Genomic DNA, 15680 nt, shown 5'->3' with positions numbered 1-15680 from the left:
CAACTCCCAGCTTCATGCTGTCAGGTAGGTGTAAAAGACCCCACAGATACGACCTCAAACTAAAGCAGGACAGTTTTCCATAGGGCTAATCTTTATCTTCAACTAAAATCACTGAGAACATTAATGACACGGTTATTTGTGGGATCTTTCTGGCTGCAACCTGACTGTGATGTTTTCTATATTACCATAGCGACTGCAGTTCATGGTCATTGGCGAGTCAGGAAGGCTGCTGCTTACCTGGAAGCCTCTCCGACCCCGGATTCCACGTCCCCCAGGAGGTCCCATCTCCCCCTGTACAAATCAGAGCAAAAACAGACAGAAATCAGGCCACAGCATCAATAGGGAAAAGAACGAGAGATACAGGAATACACACACTTATACACACAAGCACATTAACAGGAGTCCACACAGCTGCTAGCACAGGCACACATATGAACACACACATGAACATTTACACACATGATCACTCACGCATGACCACTCACACATGACCACTCACACATGAATAGTCACACACATGAACACACACATGAACATTTACACACATGATCACTCACACATGACCACTCACACATGAATAGTCACACACATGAACACACACATGAACATTTACACACATGATCACTCACGCATGACCACTCACACATGAATAGTCACACATATGAACACACACATGAACATTTACACACATGATCACTCACGCATGACCACTCACACATGAATAGTCACACATATGAACACACACATGAACATTTACACACATGATCACTCACGCATGACCACTCACACATGAACACTCACACATATGAACACACACATGAACATTTACACACATGATCACTCACGCATGACCACTCACACATGAATAGTCACACATATGAACACTCACATGACCACTCACACATGAACACATGCATGTAAACACTCACAGGCCCATTGAGAATGTATCCAGCAAGCAAAGAGTGCTGCTTGCTGATTGCACATTGATCTGCAGTGTACCTCAGCTTACAGCACTGACCACATCTGAAAACTACCTAACTGGGTGTGAAGGCTTTTGGGATGGTTCATGGTTATGAAAGGTGATTTTTAAACTCCCAGGTACACATGCAAATACAGACATGAGTACACTTGTGAAGGAAATATAGACCTAAAAGCGAAAGGGCTTTAACCTCACTTGTACATAGGTGATACCACAACAAACACACTGCCTTCTGACTTTATACCCACCTCCCCCACCCCCAAACCCTGGGCTCATCACATTCTGCATCTGCCATCACCTGCTCCTGGAGCAAACAGGGAGGAACTGAAACAGAAGTCCTTAGGACAGGGATGATGAAAATGTTTTCTCTCCAAGATACGAGAGCCTTTGGAATCGCATTCCACAAAGGTGGTGGAAACAGGCTCCTTGAAGATTGTTAATGCAGAGGCAGCTAGCTTCTTGGTAAGCAGGTAGGAGTGAAGATGTGTTCAGGTATTGGTGCCAATGTGGAGTCACCAGATCAGCCATGGTCATATTGAATTGAGTGCTTCTAATTTGAATGAATGCTTGTCATTGGAACAGTAATATATTTCCAAGTCAGGATGGTGAGTGGCTTGGAGGGGAACTTGAAGGGGGTAGTGTTCCATATATCTGCTGTCCTTGTCCTTCAGGATCGTACAAGTTATACTTTGGCCATGCTGACCAAGGAACCTCAGTGAGTTGCTGGTTTTCCAGTTGTGGCCTCTTATCACATTTAGATTGAAAAATGTCATCTCCCTTTGTGTTGCTGTGAGGTTTATTGAGAATGTAATTTTTCATCAGTCTTCCAATTATAATCATGTGATTATGAATCTAGAGGAGATGATTACCTAGTGGTGTTATTTTTCGACTATCAATCCAGAGACACCCTGGGATCTTGAATTTGAATCTCATCATGGCCAATTGGATTCAATAAAAATCTGGAATTAAGAGTTTAATGATGGCCACATAATTGTTGTCAATTGTTGGCAAACCTCATCTAGTTCACTAATGGAAGGAAACTGCTGTCTTTACCTGGTCTGGTTTACATGTGACACTGGGCCCACAGCAGTGTGGTTGACCCTCAGAGCAATCGGGGATGGGCAATAACTGCTGGCCCAGCGTCCAAATCCTGTGAATGACTGAAAAACAGCCAATATGAAGGGAAAAGAGGAACACATCATTGGATGTGCAGGAGCGAGTCCATTTGGGAAACTTGCACTCGGTATAACTAAACCTGTAACCTATACTCGCAGCAGAGTGACTGTGGGATGGTGCCATCTCCTTCAGCTTCACCATGCTCTGAGTACTCAGATAGCCCCCAATCCTGGCCTTTGGTGCATCATTGGCTTTAATCCCTCCATCATGGGCTGCTATACCTTCAGCTGCTGTGGCCCTGAGCACTCAGCACCACTGTCCTTCACGATGCTCCTTAAAACCTATCTCTTTGACTAAACTTTAGGTCCCCTGTTCTGTTATGACTCCCTGTGGCCTGATGTTGAATTTTGTCTGATTCTGCCCGTGTGGGGCACTGTGGGGACAGCATACTGGATGGAATCTGCCATACACAGGGAAAGGTCCCTGTTCTTCAGAGTGTTCAGGAACCGCCTTTGGGTCACTGCTGATACTGCAAGGAATTTCCAGTTGCTTCACCTTGCATGACATAACCCTCCGTTCCAGCAGAATGCCGGATCCTGAATGGAAGTCTGTTTCTGTCAGTTCTCACTGAGAGTCTTGTATTCCAGTGAAAAACCAACCCCCACAGTGGAGCTGCCCAAATGTCAGTCCCTGGATATTCCAGGGAACCACTGAGTCTTGTGTATACAAGGTGGACAATGAGTCTTTGAGAATACGAGTGAGAGAGGGAACTAAACGGAGGAGTTCACCATTCTAACATCCTGCATTCATGAAAAACCAGCAGTCAAATGCATTTCAGGCAGTTTCTTGAAGGAAGCTGTTCACTATAATAGCATAAACTGACATGACAGCCCAAACCTTTATCACATTAACCAGGGCTCAGAGGGAGTCAGAGAGAGATGTAAGGAGAGGTTGAAAGGGAGATTTATAATTTAGAACTTGCTGCCTTTAATTGAAGCAGATTCAATTGTAACTATTAAAGGAGAATTCTGTGTCTTATGGTTCTGCTCCACAACCACCTGATGAAGGAGCAGCGCTCTGAAAGCTAGTGCTTCCAGAGAAACCTGTTGGACCATAACCTGGTGTTGTGTGATTTTTAACTTTGTCCTTCTCTGTTTAATTTGTGGGAGAGAAAGAAGGAATGGGAAAGAGGGTGCAAAAAGCTTAGAAGCTAAAGAGGTCAGGAGAGAGAGTTAGGGAAAAAGAACGACAAGAGGATGGGGAAAGACAGACAGGACAGACAGACATTCGGGACGAAAAGAAATACATTTTGGAAAGTGTTCAGAGATGACAGTAAATGGGTGAAGTAGAGAGGAGAAACTGAAGCAACAGAGCAAGGTACAGCAAATGGGGAAGAGAGAGACAGATTGAGAAAGGGAGAAATGGAATAAGGAGTTGGGAGGAGGAGGGATAGCAAGAGAGAGAAACAGGGAAAGAGAGTGAAATAGGATAAGATTGAGACGGAGGGTGTGTGAGAGATGGGAGAGGAGAGCTAGGAGTGAGAATGGAAATAGCAGCAGAGGATGAATAGACGAGGAGAGCAGAATAGTTTGAGGGAGTGCTTTGTCAGAAAGAGGCAGAGAGAGAGAATAGAGCATGAAACACATCAAAGAATGAGAGAGAGAAAACATAAAGCAGAACAAAAGAGAAAAGGAGGAGCAGAATGTGAAGAGGCCATAAAGCATGAAATAAGGAGGAAAGGTAGCAATGATCAGAGAAAGCGATAGGGAAATGGTGTAACAGTGAGAGCTTGAGGATAAGAAAGACAGTGAGAGAGAGAGAGAGAGAGAGAGAGGTTAGATAGGAGAAAAGGAGAGAGGCAGAGAAAAGGAGAAGAAGTGGAAGAGGAGATCTAGGCATTCCTCATCAAACTCAGAAAATCATTTGATTGCATTCAGAGCTGGTGCCAGGACAGTAAATACAGTGACATGGTCATATTGACTATTGGTAGGCCCATGCTGACCCCCCCTGGTCTGGTGTGAAATGGTTCCTATCTCAGGGCCAGCTTTTATTAAACACTGCTCCACCATTTCTCATTTCTAACAATGACTGCAGTTTGAAAGTGTTTACTTGACTGTGAGATGTTAGGACAGTGTAGCATTGTGATAGCAGAGCAGAAATACCTGGGTAATCACCTGGAGAATGGAGGTAAATTTCAACAAGGCAGCTGGGAAAATTAAATGAATCATGGTGACCGCCCAGGTTCGTGTAAAAACCTATGTTTGTACAAGCATCATTTGGTGATGGAAACGGTGGGCTCTCATACTAAATGTGTATAATTACAAGTTGGAACACCGTCTGGGAGGCCAAGTAGTGAATGCAGATGCATTGAGCCACCTCCCATTGGCAGATACACCCCTAGGGTACCGTCACTGGAAGAGACTGTAATGGGTTCAAATGTTCTGGACACACTTCCAGTCACAGCTGACAATATCCGGTCCTGGCAAAACTGAACCAGCTGGTGGGGATGGGGAGCACCAAAGGGCGGTAACAGCCAGAACTGAAACCTTTTGGACCCAGAGAGACCAGATCATAGTGATGGATGGGATATTGTTATGGGGGAGTGAGAGTGAGAGTCCTGAGCAAAGATTGCCACCAGCTACTGGCCAAGCTCCACCAGGTCATCCAGGGGTATCCAAAATGAAGATGTTGGTGAGAAGTTATGTCTGGTGGCCAGGATTAGATGCAGACGTGGCTGCATTGGTGGGGCAGTGCCCAGAGTGCCAACAAGAACAAAAGTTACTGCCAGCAGCTCCCCCACATCCATGGGAATGGCTGGGTAAATCCTGGACTCGGTTACACAGCGACAATGCAGGTCCTTTCATAGCTCCATGTCCCAGTCATTCTGGATGCTCTCTCAAAGTGGCTGGCAAGGCAGAGAGTTCATTCACCAAACACAGGGGCAATGACAGAAAAACCATGTCCATCTTTTGTAATACACAGACTCCCAGACGTGTTGGTCACAGACAATGGGCCATTGTTTACCAGCAGGGAATTTGAGTATTTCCTAAAGTCGAATGGTATTTCACATATCAAGGCAGTTCCATACCATCCATCATCCAATGGTCTGGCAGGAAGAGCAGTCCAAACTTTGAAGGCAGGCTTAAAGAAACAGCCAACAGCTTCACTCGATACCAAATTATCCAATTCCTATTTGATTATAGGACCATCCCTCGTGCAACCACAGGAATAGCTCCAGCAGAGTTGCTATTGGGGAGAAGATTCCACACCAGGTTAAACCTGATCTTCCCTGACCTTGGGGAAGGGGTGGGTGCAGGGAGCGAGTGTGATATGGCATCAGAATACCACTGTCTGACTCCATTAAAGGAGCAAAACGTGCCCCAACTCTCAACAGCCTTTCCATGGGATCTTCCTGTCTCTGAGGATAACTCAGAATCTGACGTGGACATGGCCATCATCGCCTTGATGCCTTTGCTGCCTGAAGAGCAAAACGCATTTCTCCCGAGACGCTCAGGGTTCAAGAGGTGAGCTTCTGTGTGTTACACGCTGTCTGTATCTGAGGCAGTGGGGAAGGAACCTGGCCTGGTGCTAAAACGCCTCAGGAGGAGGAGCTACAAGAGCAAAGAACCAGCGTGTACCCCTGGACCCAGAGGAGGAGGGATGCAGTGAGTGTAACGAGGTCAGCGAGATGGACCTCAGAGACTCTGAGTTCCCTGGTTGGGGCTGTTAATCTGGTCCAGTGAGGGAACCCTGGCTGACGGATATAAACAGGAGTGTCAGAGGTTCTGTACACTCTGAGAGATGGCTCTGAAGGAGCTGGATCAGGGTCAAGGACTCTCCATGCATAAATAAAGGGTGACTTGGTGACGGGACACCAGCCTTTGTGAAGTTCTTTCACAGACAGACACATGGACATTGGCACACACACCCACTTAGTCACAGACAGACATTGATGCAAACATGTGAGAACACAGACACAGAGACACACACTGATTTATAGTGATTGGCTATTCTTGACTCTGTCGTTGCCACTCACACCTCCTTTAGATCCATCTTTGGTGGCTTTCCCTGCTGCACTCCCATCTCTTTTGGCCTTCCCTTTGTTCATTTAGTCTTTCCTGCACTGCACCCTCTCCCAGATCGTCCTTTTTGTTCCCTACACCCCTCTTTACTTACCCTGACTCTGTATTTGTTGGAAACCTGCTCTATCTCTAATTTTTTAGCTAAAGCTGGAGACATAGGAGCAGAAGTAGGCCATTCAGCCCATCAATCCTGCCCTGCTATTTAAAGAGGTCATGGCCGATCTGATAACCCTCAACTCCATTTTCGTGCCTTTTCCCCATAACCTGGTTATTCCATTTCTGACTGAAAATCTGTCTATCTCAGCCTGGAATGTATTTAGACAAAAAGTCCATTGTCCTGAAGTATTAAGTCGGCTTCTCTTGGCACACTGCTTGAGTTGCAGCCTTTTCTGTTTGAACGTCAGATGGTTGCTTTGGTGGGATTTTGTGTTTGTCCCTCTAACGCTTCAGTGGAATAGGAAGCCCAGTAGCTGCTCCAGCTTCATCGCATTGGGAAATGCCAGAGATACAGAGACAGGAGGTGAAGAGCTATTGGTACTTTGAAACACTGATGCTCTGGGCTCATCCACTACAGCAACGTGTCCAGTTCTATCTGTGAAGAAATCCTCAGGAAACCTGGGGCATAATTGGAGATAGGTAATAAGTGCACAGAGATTCCAAGATCTGTTCTGATTCTAACGCCACCTTCAGAAAGTAGGGCAGAAATGCAGCTTCAAGATCAATTGGGTAATTAACGTTCAAGCAATGAGCTACTAGTCACAGGACAGACACCAAGATGGACAGAGGTCTCTTGTAACCTTGAGACTTTCTCTTTACATTCACTTACATCAACTCCTCTTGGTCCACGTTCTCCCATCATTCCTGAGTCTCCCAAAGGTCCCTTTGAAATGAATATCAAACAATTAAATCATTAAAGCAAAGATTGTGTTGTAGTTACTAGTGAATCAGTACAGGCAAACATAGCATTGGATCAGTACAGAAAAAACTGACAGTCAATCGGAACAGTGAATCAGTACAGGTAAACCTGACAGTCAATCTGTTAAAAGCAGTAACAAATCAGTCACAGTGAAGGCACCATTATCTCACTCTCCTGTTACATGGAGATGATTGTCAGTGCACTTCAGACAAGGGCAGGGACTGGGAAAGACAGCGTGTCCATGGTAATATAAGTCAGTGTGGGAATTGAACCCACACACTAGGATCGCTCCATGTTGTAAAGCAGCCATCCAGCCAAGCAAACTAAACAACCCCTGCTAAGTCAACGTGTGTAAACCTACACATGTAAAGCAAACTCTGAATCAGCCCAGGTAAACCTGACTATGATAAGTCTCGGTAAACCAGGGGATAACACAGGACAGGCAAACTGGACAGTGACTCAGTCCAGGTAAATTGGGCAGTCACTCAGTACAGGCGTACCCAGAGTATCCCAGCCAGGTTGTAACATTGACTGTCAGCTGTGTGTACTATAGGAGGATCTTCAGCACTGGAGTTCTGAGTGCTGTAGAGCAATCATTCGCCAGGGAACTGCAAGTTTTGAGAGACTTACCGCACTCCCAGGAGGTCCTTGGGGTCCTGGACCACCCATTGGACCTTGACTTCCCTGCAAGTAAAGAAAACAATATCACCGTATGGAGAAACGCCAGAGGAGAGACAGGATTCCATCGGAAACATTCCTACTCACTCCCCTCTGATACAGGATTTCCTCACACCATCCAAACATCAGGAGAGGAATGACCTGATAGTGATCTTTATTACTATTAATGAGGGGGGGTCATTAAAGTAGAGACAGAGAAACTGTCTCCAGCTGCAAATGAAAATTGGATATAAGTATTGAATTGAAGTTAATAAATCCAATAGGGACTTCAGAGGAATCTAGTTTACCAATGAGACAGTTACAATGGCAGTATTGAGGGCATCATAAACAGAGTGTTAAAACTGGAGACTTGGTAAGACTGCCAGTACTGCACTGAAGGTAAGACTTGGAGATGCTGGTGTTGGACTGGGGTGGACAAAGTTAAAAATCACACAACATCAGGTTATAGTCCATCAGGTTTATTTGGAAGCACTAGCTTTCAGAGCACTGCTCACAACCGCCTGACGAAGGAGCAGCGCTCCGAAAGCTAGTGCATCCAAATAAACCTGTTGGACTATAACCTAGTGTTGTGTGACTTTTAGCTTTAAGCACTGAAGGTAAACATTGCCAGTGGTTCTTGTACCTGAGGAGGTCTTCCATGGATTTCGTGGATCTTATCAGATTGCATAAAAGATTGGCAATCCAGGTTAGGGAATCTCTTCATCAGTATGGGTGTCTAAGTTACTGGATTGTGTGAGATCTCTCACATAGACAGGCAATTGTTCCTAACCACTACAAAAGAAAAAAAAATGCAGATTCCATTGGAAATGTGAATTATACAGGAGAATTCTGGAATGTGTCAGTGGGGAGGCAGTGGTGTGATGGTAACATCACTGGGATTGCACTCCAGAACCCCCCGACTGATGTTCTGAGGTCATCATGGCAGATGGTGGAATTTAAATTTAACAAAATTTCAGTTCCTGTAAAACTTCATCTGATTGATTATTGTCTTTTTCAGAAGGAAAGCTGCTGTTGTTCCCTGGTCTGGATGACATGCGAATACAGACCTACAGTAATAGCATTTACTCTTAACCGCCCTTTGAAATGGCATGGTAAGGTTAATTCGAAATGGGCAATAAATGTTGGCCCAGCCGGGAATGCCCACGAACAAACAAAACTCAATGTGGAGGTGTCAGTGTTGGACTGGGGTGGACAAAGTCAAAGTCACTTCACCTGATGAAGGAGCAGTGCTCCGAAAGCTGTGATTTCAAATAAACCTGTTGGGCTATAACCTGGTGTTGTGTGACATCAAACAAATAAAACATGGCCAGGCAGGAGAGAATAGAGTTACTCGGCTAGGTTGATTAACCCAAAGCATTATCTCCTATTCTTTCTCCGCAGTTTTCTGTGCCAAGGAAATACAAATCGTTATTGAAAGTTTTCTAGTTAGGGAGGAAAATAAAACGGCTTCTTTTGAAGACAGTCAGCATTTGTTCAGTATTTCAAGTGGAATTCTATCCAAAGGATCTGCAGTACATGGTATATCTAAATAATGTGCAGCCTGGGAACAATGGAAGAAGAGGGTTTGGTGTAACCTTGTCAGCTTGAAACTGATGAAAGATAGACAGTAAATCTCTCAAAATACGTTGTTGACACTAATCATGAAGTGATTGTTTTACAAAAAGAAACGCAAGCACAAAAAAAATGTTAGAAGTCTGAGGAGGAAGTCTTATACTGTGTTACTTTCTCCAGAATCTGGAATCTTGGTTGTAACAGATAAACTTTAAATTTTATTTAAAGAGAGAGAATGGCATTTGTTACATCTATGTAAATTATATTTAATTGGCATTAGCTGGGATTCACATCTACTCCTATAATTAGGAACCTAGGGATATCCATTTGAAAGTTATATCTCTGCAAATAATATATTTACAAATATCCATAAATATTGGCTCCTGTTCTGTCCTTCACTATATCACTGAGAAATACAAGCTAAGTTAAATAATTGGACCCCAACGGCTAATAACACTGCATTTTTACCTGAGTTCTGTGCAACTTGGCACAGAAATAGCAGCTTAGAGAGTGAACATGTGCCTGAAGGATTGACATGGGAAGGAGGAATTCCATTTCATGAGACACCAGAACTGGGACATGGATTCACCCGAAACTGACTGGGACCAGGATCGTGATGGGACCAAGGAAATGACAGCTTTAACTGTAAATGGCAGGGATGGAGACAAGTGGGAATACCAATATAAGGAAGCTCAAAAACAAATAAAGAGGAAAGGAGGAGATTAGGTCAGAATTGTGCTCCAGGCAAAGAGAAAATGGTAAAGGTTGGGAATACCATTAGTGATTAAGGAAAAAAACCCTTCAATGATTGAAGGTGCTGGAATATAGGCAAAGGAAATAAATAGGAGGGATTGAGAAATAGGACAGCATATAAAACCAAAGGAACTATGTACAGCCTTACAGAGGCTGTTAAATGATTGACCAATAAATCCAGAGGTGAGATCAGTCGAAGCAGAATAATTTTAATTGTGGTGTTAACCTACTTTTTCCTCATCAACATGTTCAGACATGTTAATATATACACCTTTGGAGCAGGTGGGATCCGAACCCAGGCCAGGGTAAGAAACATTGCCACTGAACTACAAGAGGGCCCTTAACCGGGGTTTTAATAGGACAGGGAAATTTAGCTAGTTATGATTATAGCATGATTGTGTTCAATGTCATGTTTAAAATGAAGAAAAATCAAATCAATCTAGATTGAGCTAAGACTGACTTCAGTGGGATAGGTCAGAGTCTGCCTGAAGTAAACTGAAAAATTGGTAAAAATAATCAATCAATATAAGGTGCTTACAAATAACGTGACTCGTTTATATTCCTAAGTGACAAGAACTCTAATTGTTAAAACATCATGAATAACTAAAGAAGCAAGAGACAAGTTTAAACTAAAAGAGACAACTTTCATAAATGCAGCAAACAAATAGGAAAAGTATAACAAACATAAAAGGATGACTAAACAGATAGTAACAACCTACAAAAAGCAATATGAAAAAATGCAGGGAGACAATATCTAAAACTATGCAATATCTTAAAAGTTCATACAAAAACTGTATTATCAGATCATTTAAATTGTCAAATTCTGAATCAAAATAATTACATTCAGTGTTTAATTTTCAAACAATAGTTCCTGCCAGCTGATCATAGTGATGTTGTCAATGAAAATAAGGAAATAACAGATACGGTGAATCATAACAACTGAAAGAACTGCAGATGTTGGAAATCAGCAATGTTATGAAGGTGTAGAAATGTACTGTACCTTTAAGAGAATTAAGGACTTGGAGAGGCACACAGAGTGCTGGAAAATTTACAATGTAATATTGCTAGAGTAGCTGGTTGCCTGGATACAAAATCAAATTCGAGTGAGGCCAATCAGTTTAAATTATACCCCCTAAAAAAAAACCAAACTCCAATCCAGTTTGAGTTTAGTATATTGAAAATATTAAAAGCCAATGACACAATCCGATGCTCTGGAGTTTAAGAACAGGAAAACCTGAACAGCTGAGGGAGAACTACCAAGTCACCAGCATCTACAGACTGCTGGAGAATAGCTCTCTTAAAGGTACCTTTATCGATCAGTTACCTGTGAAACAGAAATCCTGAAGAAGGAGAAAAGAAGACTGAGGAAGATATCAAGAGAAGATTCAACAGTTGGCTGGTTTTGAAATTTGAATTTTGGCAAATCTTAATTGGGGGTTTTATCAGACTAGTATTGTAGAGGTGAAAAATGTGTTGCTGGAAAAGCGCACCAAGTCAGGCAGCATCCAAGGAGCAGGAGAATCGACGTTTCGGGCATAAGCCCTTCTCCTAGTATTGTAGAGGGGAAGGTAAAAGATAGTTTAGAGAAAAGAGTTGTAAATAGTTGTTAATTAATTATTCTCTGTTTAAAAAATAAAGTTGTTAATTTTTACTTTAAATAGTGACTTTTGGGAATAGTTCCTTGGCTCTAGAATTTACAACATGGGTTAAATCTCTTTTCTGGGTTTCTGGTTTAAATTAGCAGGGGATGGGGGGGGGGGGTTAATCCCGTGTTATAACAGAAATAAAACCAGAAATTGCTAGAAAAGCTCAGCAGGTCTGGCAGCATCCGGGGAGAGAAATCAGACTTAACGTTTCAGGTCGAGTGACCAGAGGAAGAGTCTTCAGGAAGGTTCTGAGGAAGGGTCACCGGACCTGAGATGTTAACTCTGATTTCTCTCCACAGATGCTACTGAGTTTTTCCAGCGATTTCTGTTGTCACAAAATTCCTCAAATCTATAATTAGGGTCAGGGTGACTGAACATACAGTCATAGAGTCAAAGAATTGCACAGCACGGAAACAGACCCCTTGGTCCAACTCATCCATGCTGACCAGATATCCTAAATTAATCTAGTCCCATTTGCCAGAATTTGGCCCATAGCTTGATATCTTTAAATTTTTCAGCTGATTGGACAAAGCATTTTTTAAAATGTGTCCACGGACAATAGGCAACACCAATCAGGCCAAACTGCTATGGATTCATAAAGGGGTTAGGAAATGTCTGGTGATTGAGATACTTGCCTGAAGTAGGAAACAAGGGATTAGCTTTGGAGATAATTTGCCTGGACTTCCTGAAGGCATTTGATAAAGTCTTTCTTAAGAGACACTTGGCTGAGGTTGAAGCCATTGAACTAAAGGCAAATAATTGATTCGGTTAAGAAACTATCTCTGGCAGCTCAGCCAGAATATGGACACTGCATAGATAGTCTCAGTGGCAGGATATGACGAACAGTGTCCCGCAAGGCTATATTATGGGGCCGTGGCTCAGTGGTTAGTGGTCATATATGGCACGGTGACTCAGTGGTTAGCACTGCTGCCTCATAGCACCAGGGACCTGGGTTCAATTCCAGTCTCAGATGACTGTGTGAAGTTTCCACATTCTCCCCATGTCTGTGTGTGTTTCCTCCAGGTGCTCTGGTTTCCTCCCACAGTCCAAAGATGTGCAGGTCAGGTGGATTGGCCATGCTAAATTGTCCATCGTGTCCACGGATGTGCAGGCTAGGTGGCAAATACAGGGTTACAGGGGTAGGGTGGGTCTGGGTGGGATGTTCTTCTGAGGGTCATTGTGGATATGATAGGCTGAATAGCCTGCTTCCACACTGCAGGGATTCTATGATAATGGAATAAGACAACCACAGCAAACACAGCAATGACACAAAGGTAGGTGATACTGTTAAGCAGTGAGGATGAAAGATAGAATATGGAGATATTGATAGCTTCTTAATGGTGAAAAGGTAAAAACTGTGAAGATCTAAAGATATTCAAGGTTCAAGTACACAGAGTGTTAAAAGGACAGCAAGTATGGGAAAAAAGCCTCATGGAATATTGGTCTTTATATCCAGAGGAGTGAAGCCTATTTGGAAATTGGGCAGTTTTTATCAAGTGGCCAAGTCATAAGTCCCAATGTCAAGACCAGCATTTAACCCAATATACTTTGTTATGCATAATGCTTATCGCCAACAGCCTGTGTAGTGTGTATTACAGGCTTTGTTGATGGATGGATGATTGTTCAACAGGCTGGTTGGTGATAGGTAGTGTATTGACTGCACTGTATGGGATGAGTGTAACGGTTCTGGGACTGCTTACCAGTTCACCACTGGCTCCTTTAGGTCCTGGCTTTCCAGGTAATCCCTAAAAGTAGATGATGAGAGAAAAACAGATCATTAAAATGAACATAACCCCAACAAACAAACTCACTGAAAAAGAAAAGGCTACGCAGACTGTGAAAGATTAATAAATAGTGATCTAGGCCCAACCTGCTTCATCAATGACTTTCCCTCCGTCATAAGATCAGAAGTGGGAATGTTCACTGATGATTGCACAATGTTCAGCACCATTCCTGACTCTTCAAGTACTGAAGCAGTCCATGTTCAAGTGCAACAAGATCTAGACAATATCCAGGCCTGGGTTGACAAGTGGGAAGTAACATTCATGCCACACAAGTTCCAGGCCAAGTCAGGAGAGTGAGGGGCTCGGAGGGGAACTTGTAGAGGTTGGTGTTCCCATGTATCTGCTGCTCTTGTACTTCTAGGTGTAAGTGTATGTAGGTTTGGAATTTGGCAAATTTCTGCAGTGCATCTTGTAGATGGTACACACTGCTGCTACTGAGTGTCAGTGGTGGAGGGAGTGGATGCTTGTGGATGTGGTGCCAATCAAGTGGCTGCTTTGTCCTGGGTGGTGTCAAGCTTCTTCAGTGTTGTTGGAGCTGCCCCCATCCAGGGAAGTAGGGACAATTCCATCACACTCCTGACTTGTGCCTTGTACTTGTGTGTTGGGAGAGCTTTGGGAGTCAGTTCGGCCCAATGGCTTGTTTCTGAGTTTTATGATGCTACCCAATTTGGAGTTGGATTGTGAAAGAGGATATTGCCCCCTCTCTCCCTTTGATTAGCTGTGGACTGAGTATTGAGCAAAATTGATTCAACTCAAAAAACACACACCAATTAAAACAAATTCAAATGATTAACCATCCAGTCATAAATCAGATACCCCACATCAATAAAGAACAATGGGATCTTCAAACAACCATCTGGAATCCAGCTAAATAATTAAAGGGGTGTGCCCAGTATAACACAGACTGTGCCTCTACCTCTATCCAATAACCAATCACCTCTCTGCAGAGACAGAGAGGGATCTTTGGCAGGATGGTGATGATTCGGGGTCCTCCTGCATGCCTGTATGACCAGATTGGGGAGGATGAACGAGGCTTAGTTTCCTCTCTGCATCACTGCTTGTGCTGAGAATTGTGTGTCTTCAAACAGTTTGTGCTCTGCTGGGATTTTCTCCAATGTGCAGCTCACAGCAAAGGGGTGGTCAGTAAATTATCCACTGAACTATGCCAGCAAGGAGTCAGATCGTAAGGGAAAAGGCAGCAGGGAGATATTTACACAGGGAGAATGTTTTAGGGAGTGATGCACTGTGGGATGTAGTTTTAAACCTCTTCAAACCCACTCTCAGTTAACATCCTTTCCTCTGTTACCATGGCTGTGAATTGCATTTCCACTTCAAATCTCTGCAGTGACTGTAGAGACTCACCAAGACTCCTATAATAGTACCTTGCAAACCCATGACCTTTAGAAGGATAAGGGCAGCAGATACAGGGGAACATCACCCCCTGCAAATTCCCCTCCAAGCCACTCACCAGCCTGACTTGGAAATATATCGCCGTTCCTTCAGCATCTCTGGATCAGAATCTTGGAATTCCCTCGCTAAGGGACATTGTGGGGGTGCCTACAGCAGTTTGAGGGATGTCACTGAGCAGTGAATGCTGGCCTTGCCCGCGATACGAACATTTCTTGAACCAATTTTTTAAAAAATGCACATCAGTAGTGACCCTGTTGAGGAGCAGGATACTCACTGGCTGTCCCACTGGACCTTTCTCTCCAGGAGCCCCGTTACGTCCAGGCTCACCCTGTAATACAACAAAACTATTTCACCAAGGCAAAGAGACACAGCTCAGTGAACCGACACTCCTGTTTCTTGTTGTCATTTTGAATTACTTGGGTGTCTTTAATCCACCTTTAACAACGAGAATATTAATTTTTGAAGACCAAAATTTGTCCAGTCACCTTTTCACCGTTGATTCCTGGATTTCCGTCTCGTCCATCCCGACCTGGAATTCCCTGAAATATTACAACAATTTGTTAATACTTTCAGGGTCAACTCAACTCACGATCACATCTGCTTTTAAGGTGACTGAATAGTTTAGGAGTGAATGTCATGCACAGCATTACCATCAGTCACTTTGGAAGGGGGTTTTCAACAGGAGACTAATTAAAACATTCAGCCCATTAACTGGACTTGTGTTTCGATTTAGTACACCGAAAAGTGCAGTGAGGTTCCGTCGCA

At 43.5% G+C, this 15680-nt stretch overlaps 1 protein-coding gene across 1 annotated transcript in view; it reads right to left on the bottom strand.

The window, feature by feature from the left end:
- col9a3 (collagen, type IX, alpha 3) overlaps positions 1-15680 on the bottom strand; it is a 284757-nt gene that overhangs the window by 52877 nt on the left and 216200 nt on the right. Inside the window, exons 18-23 of the mRNA XM_072556160.1 lie at positions 15401-15454; positions 15190-15243; positions 13422-13466; positions 7724-7777; positions 7004-7057; positions 238-291 (exon numbers count right to left, since the gene is read on the bottom strand). Coding sequence (XP_072412261.1) covers positions 238-291; positions 7004-7057; positions 7724-7777; positions 13422-13466; positions 15190-15243; positions 15401-15454 — 315 coding nt within the window. The remainder of the gene's footprint in view (positions 1-237; positions 292-7003; positions 7058-7723; positions 7778-13421; positions 13467-15189; positions 15244-15400; positions 15455-15680) is intronic.

Source organism: Chiloscyllium punctatum, chromosome 37 (genome assembly GCF_047496795.1).
Source record: "Chiloscyllium punctatum isolate Juve2018m chromosome 37, sChiPun1.3, whole genome shotgun sequence".
Classification (NCBI taxonomy): domain Eukaryota; kingdom Metazoa; phylum Chordata; class Chondrichthyes; order Orectolobiformes; family Hemiscylliidae; genus Chiloscyllium; species Chiloscyllium punctatum.
This window is presented reverse-complemented; position numbering and strand designations above follow the sequence as displayed.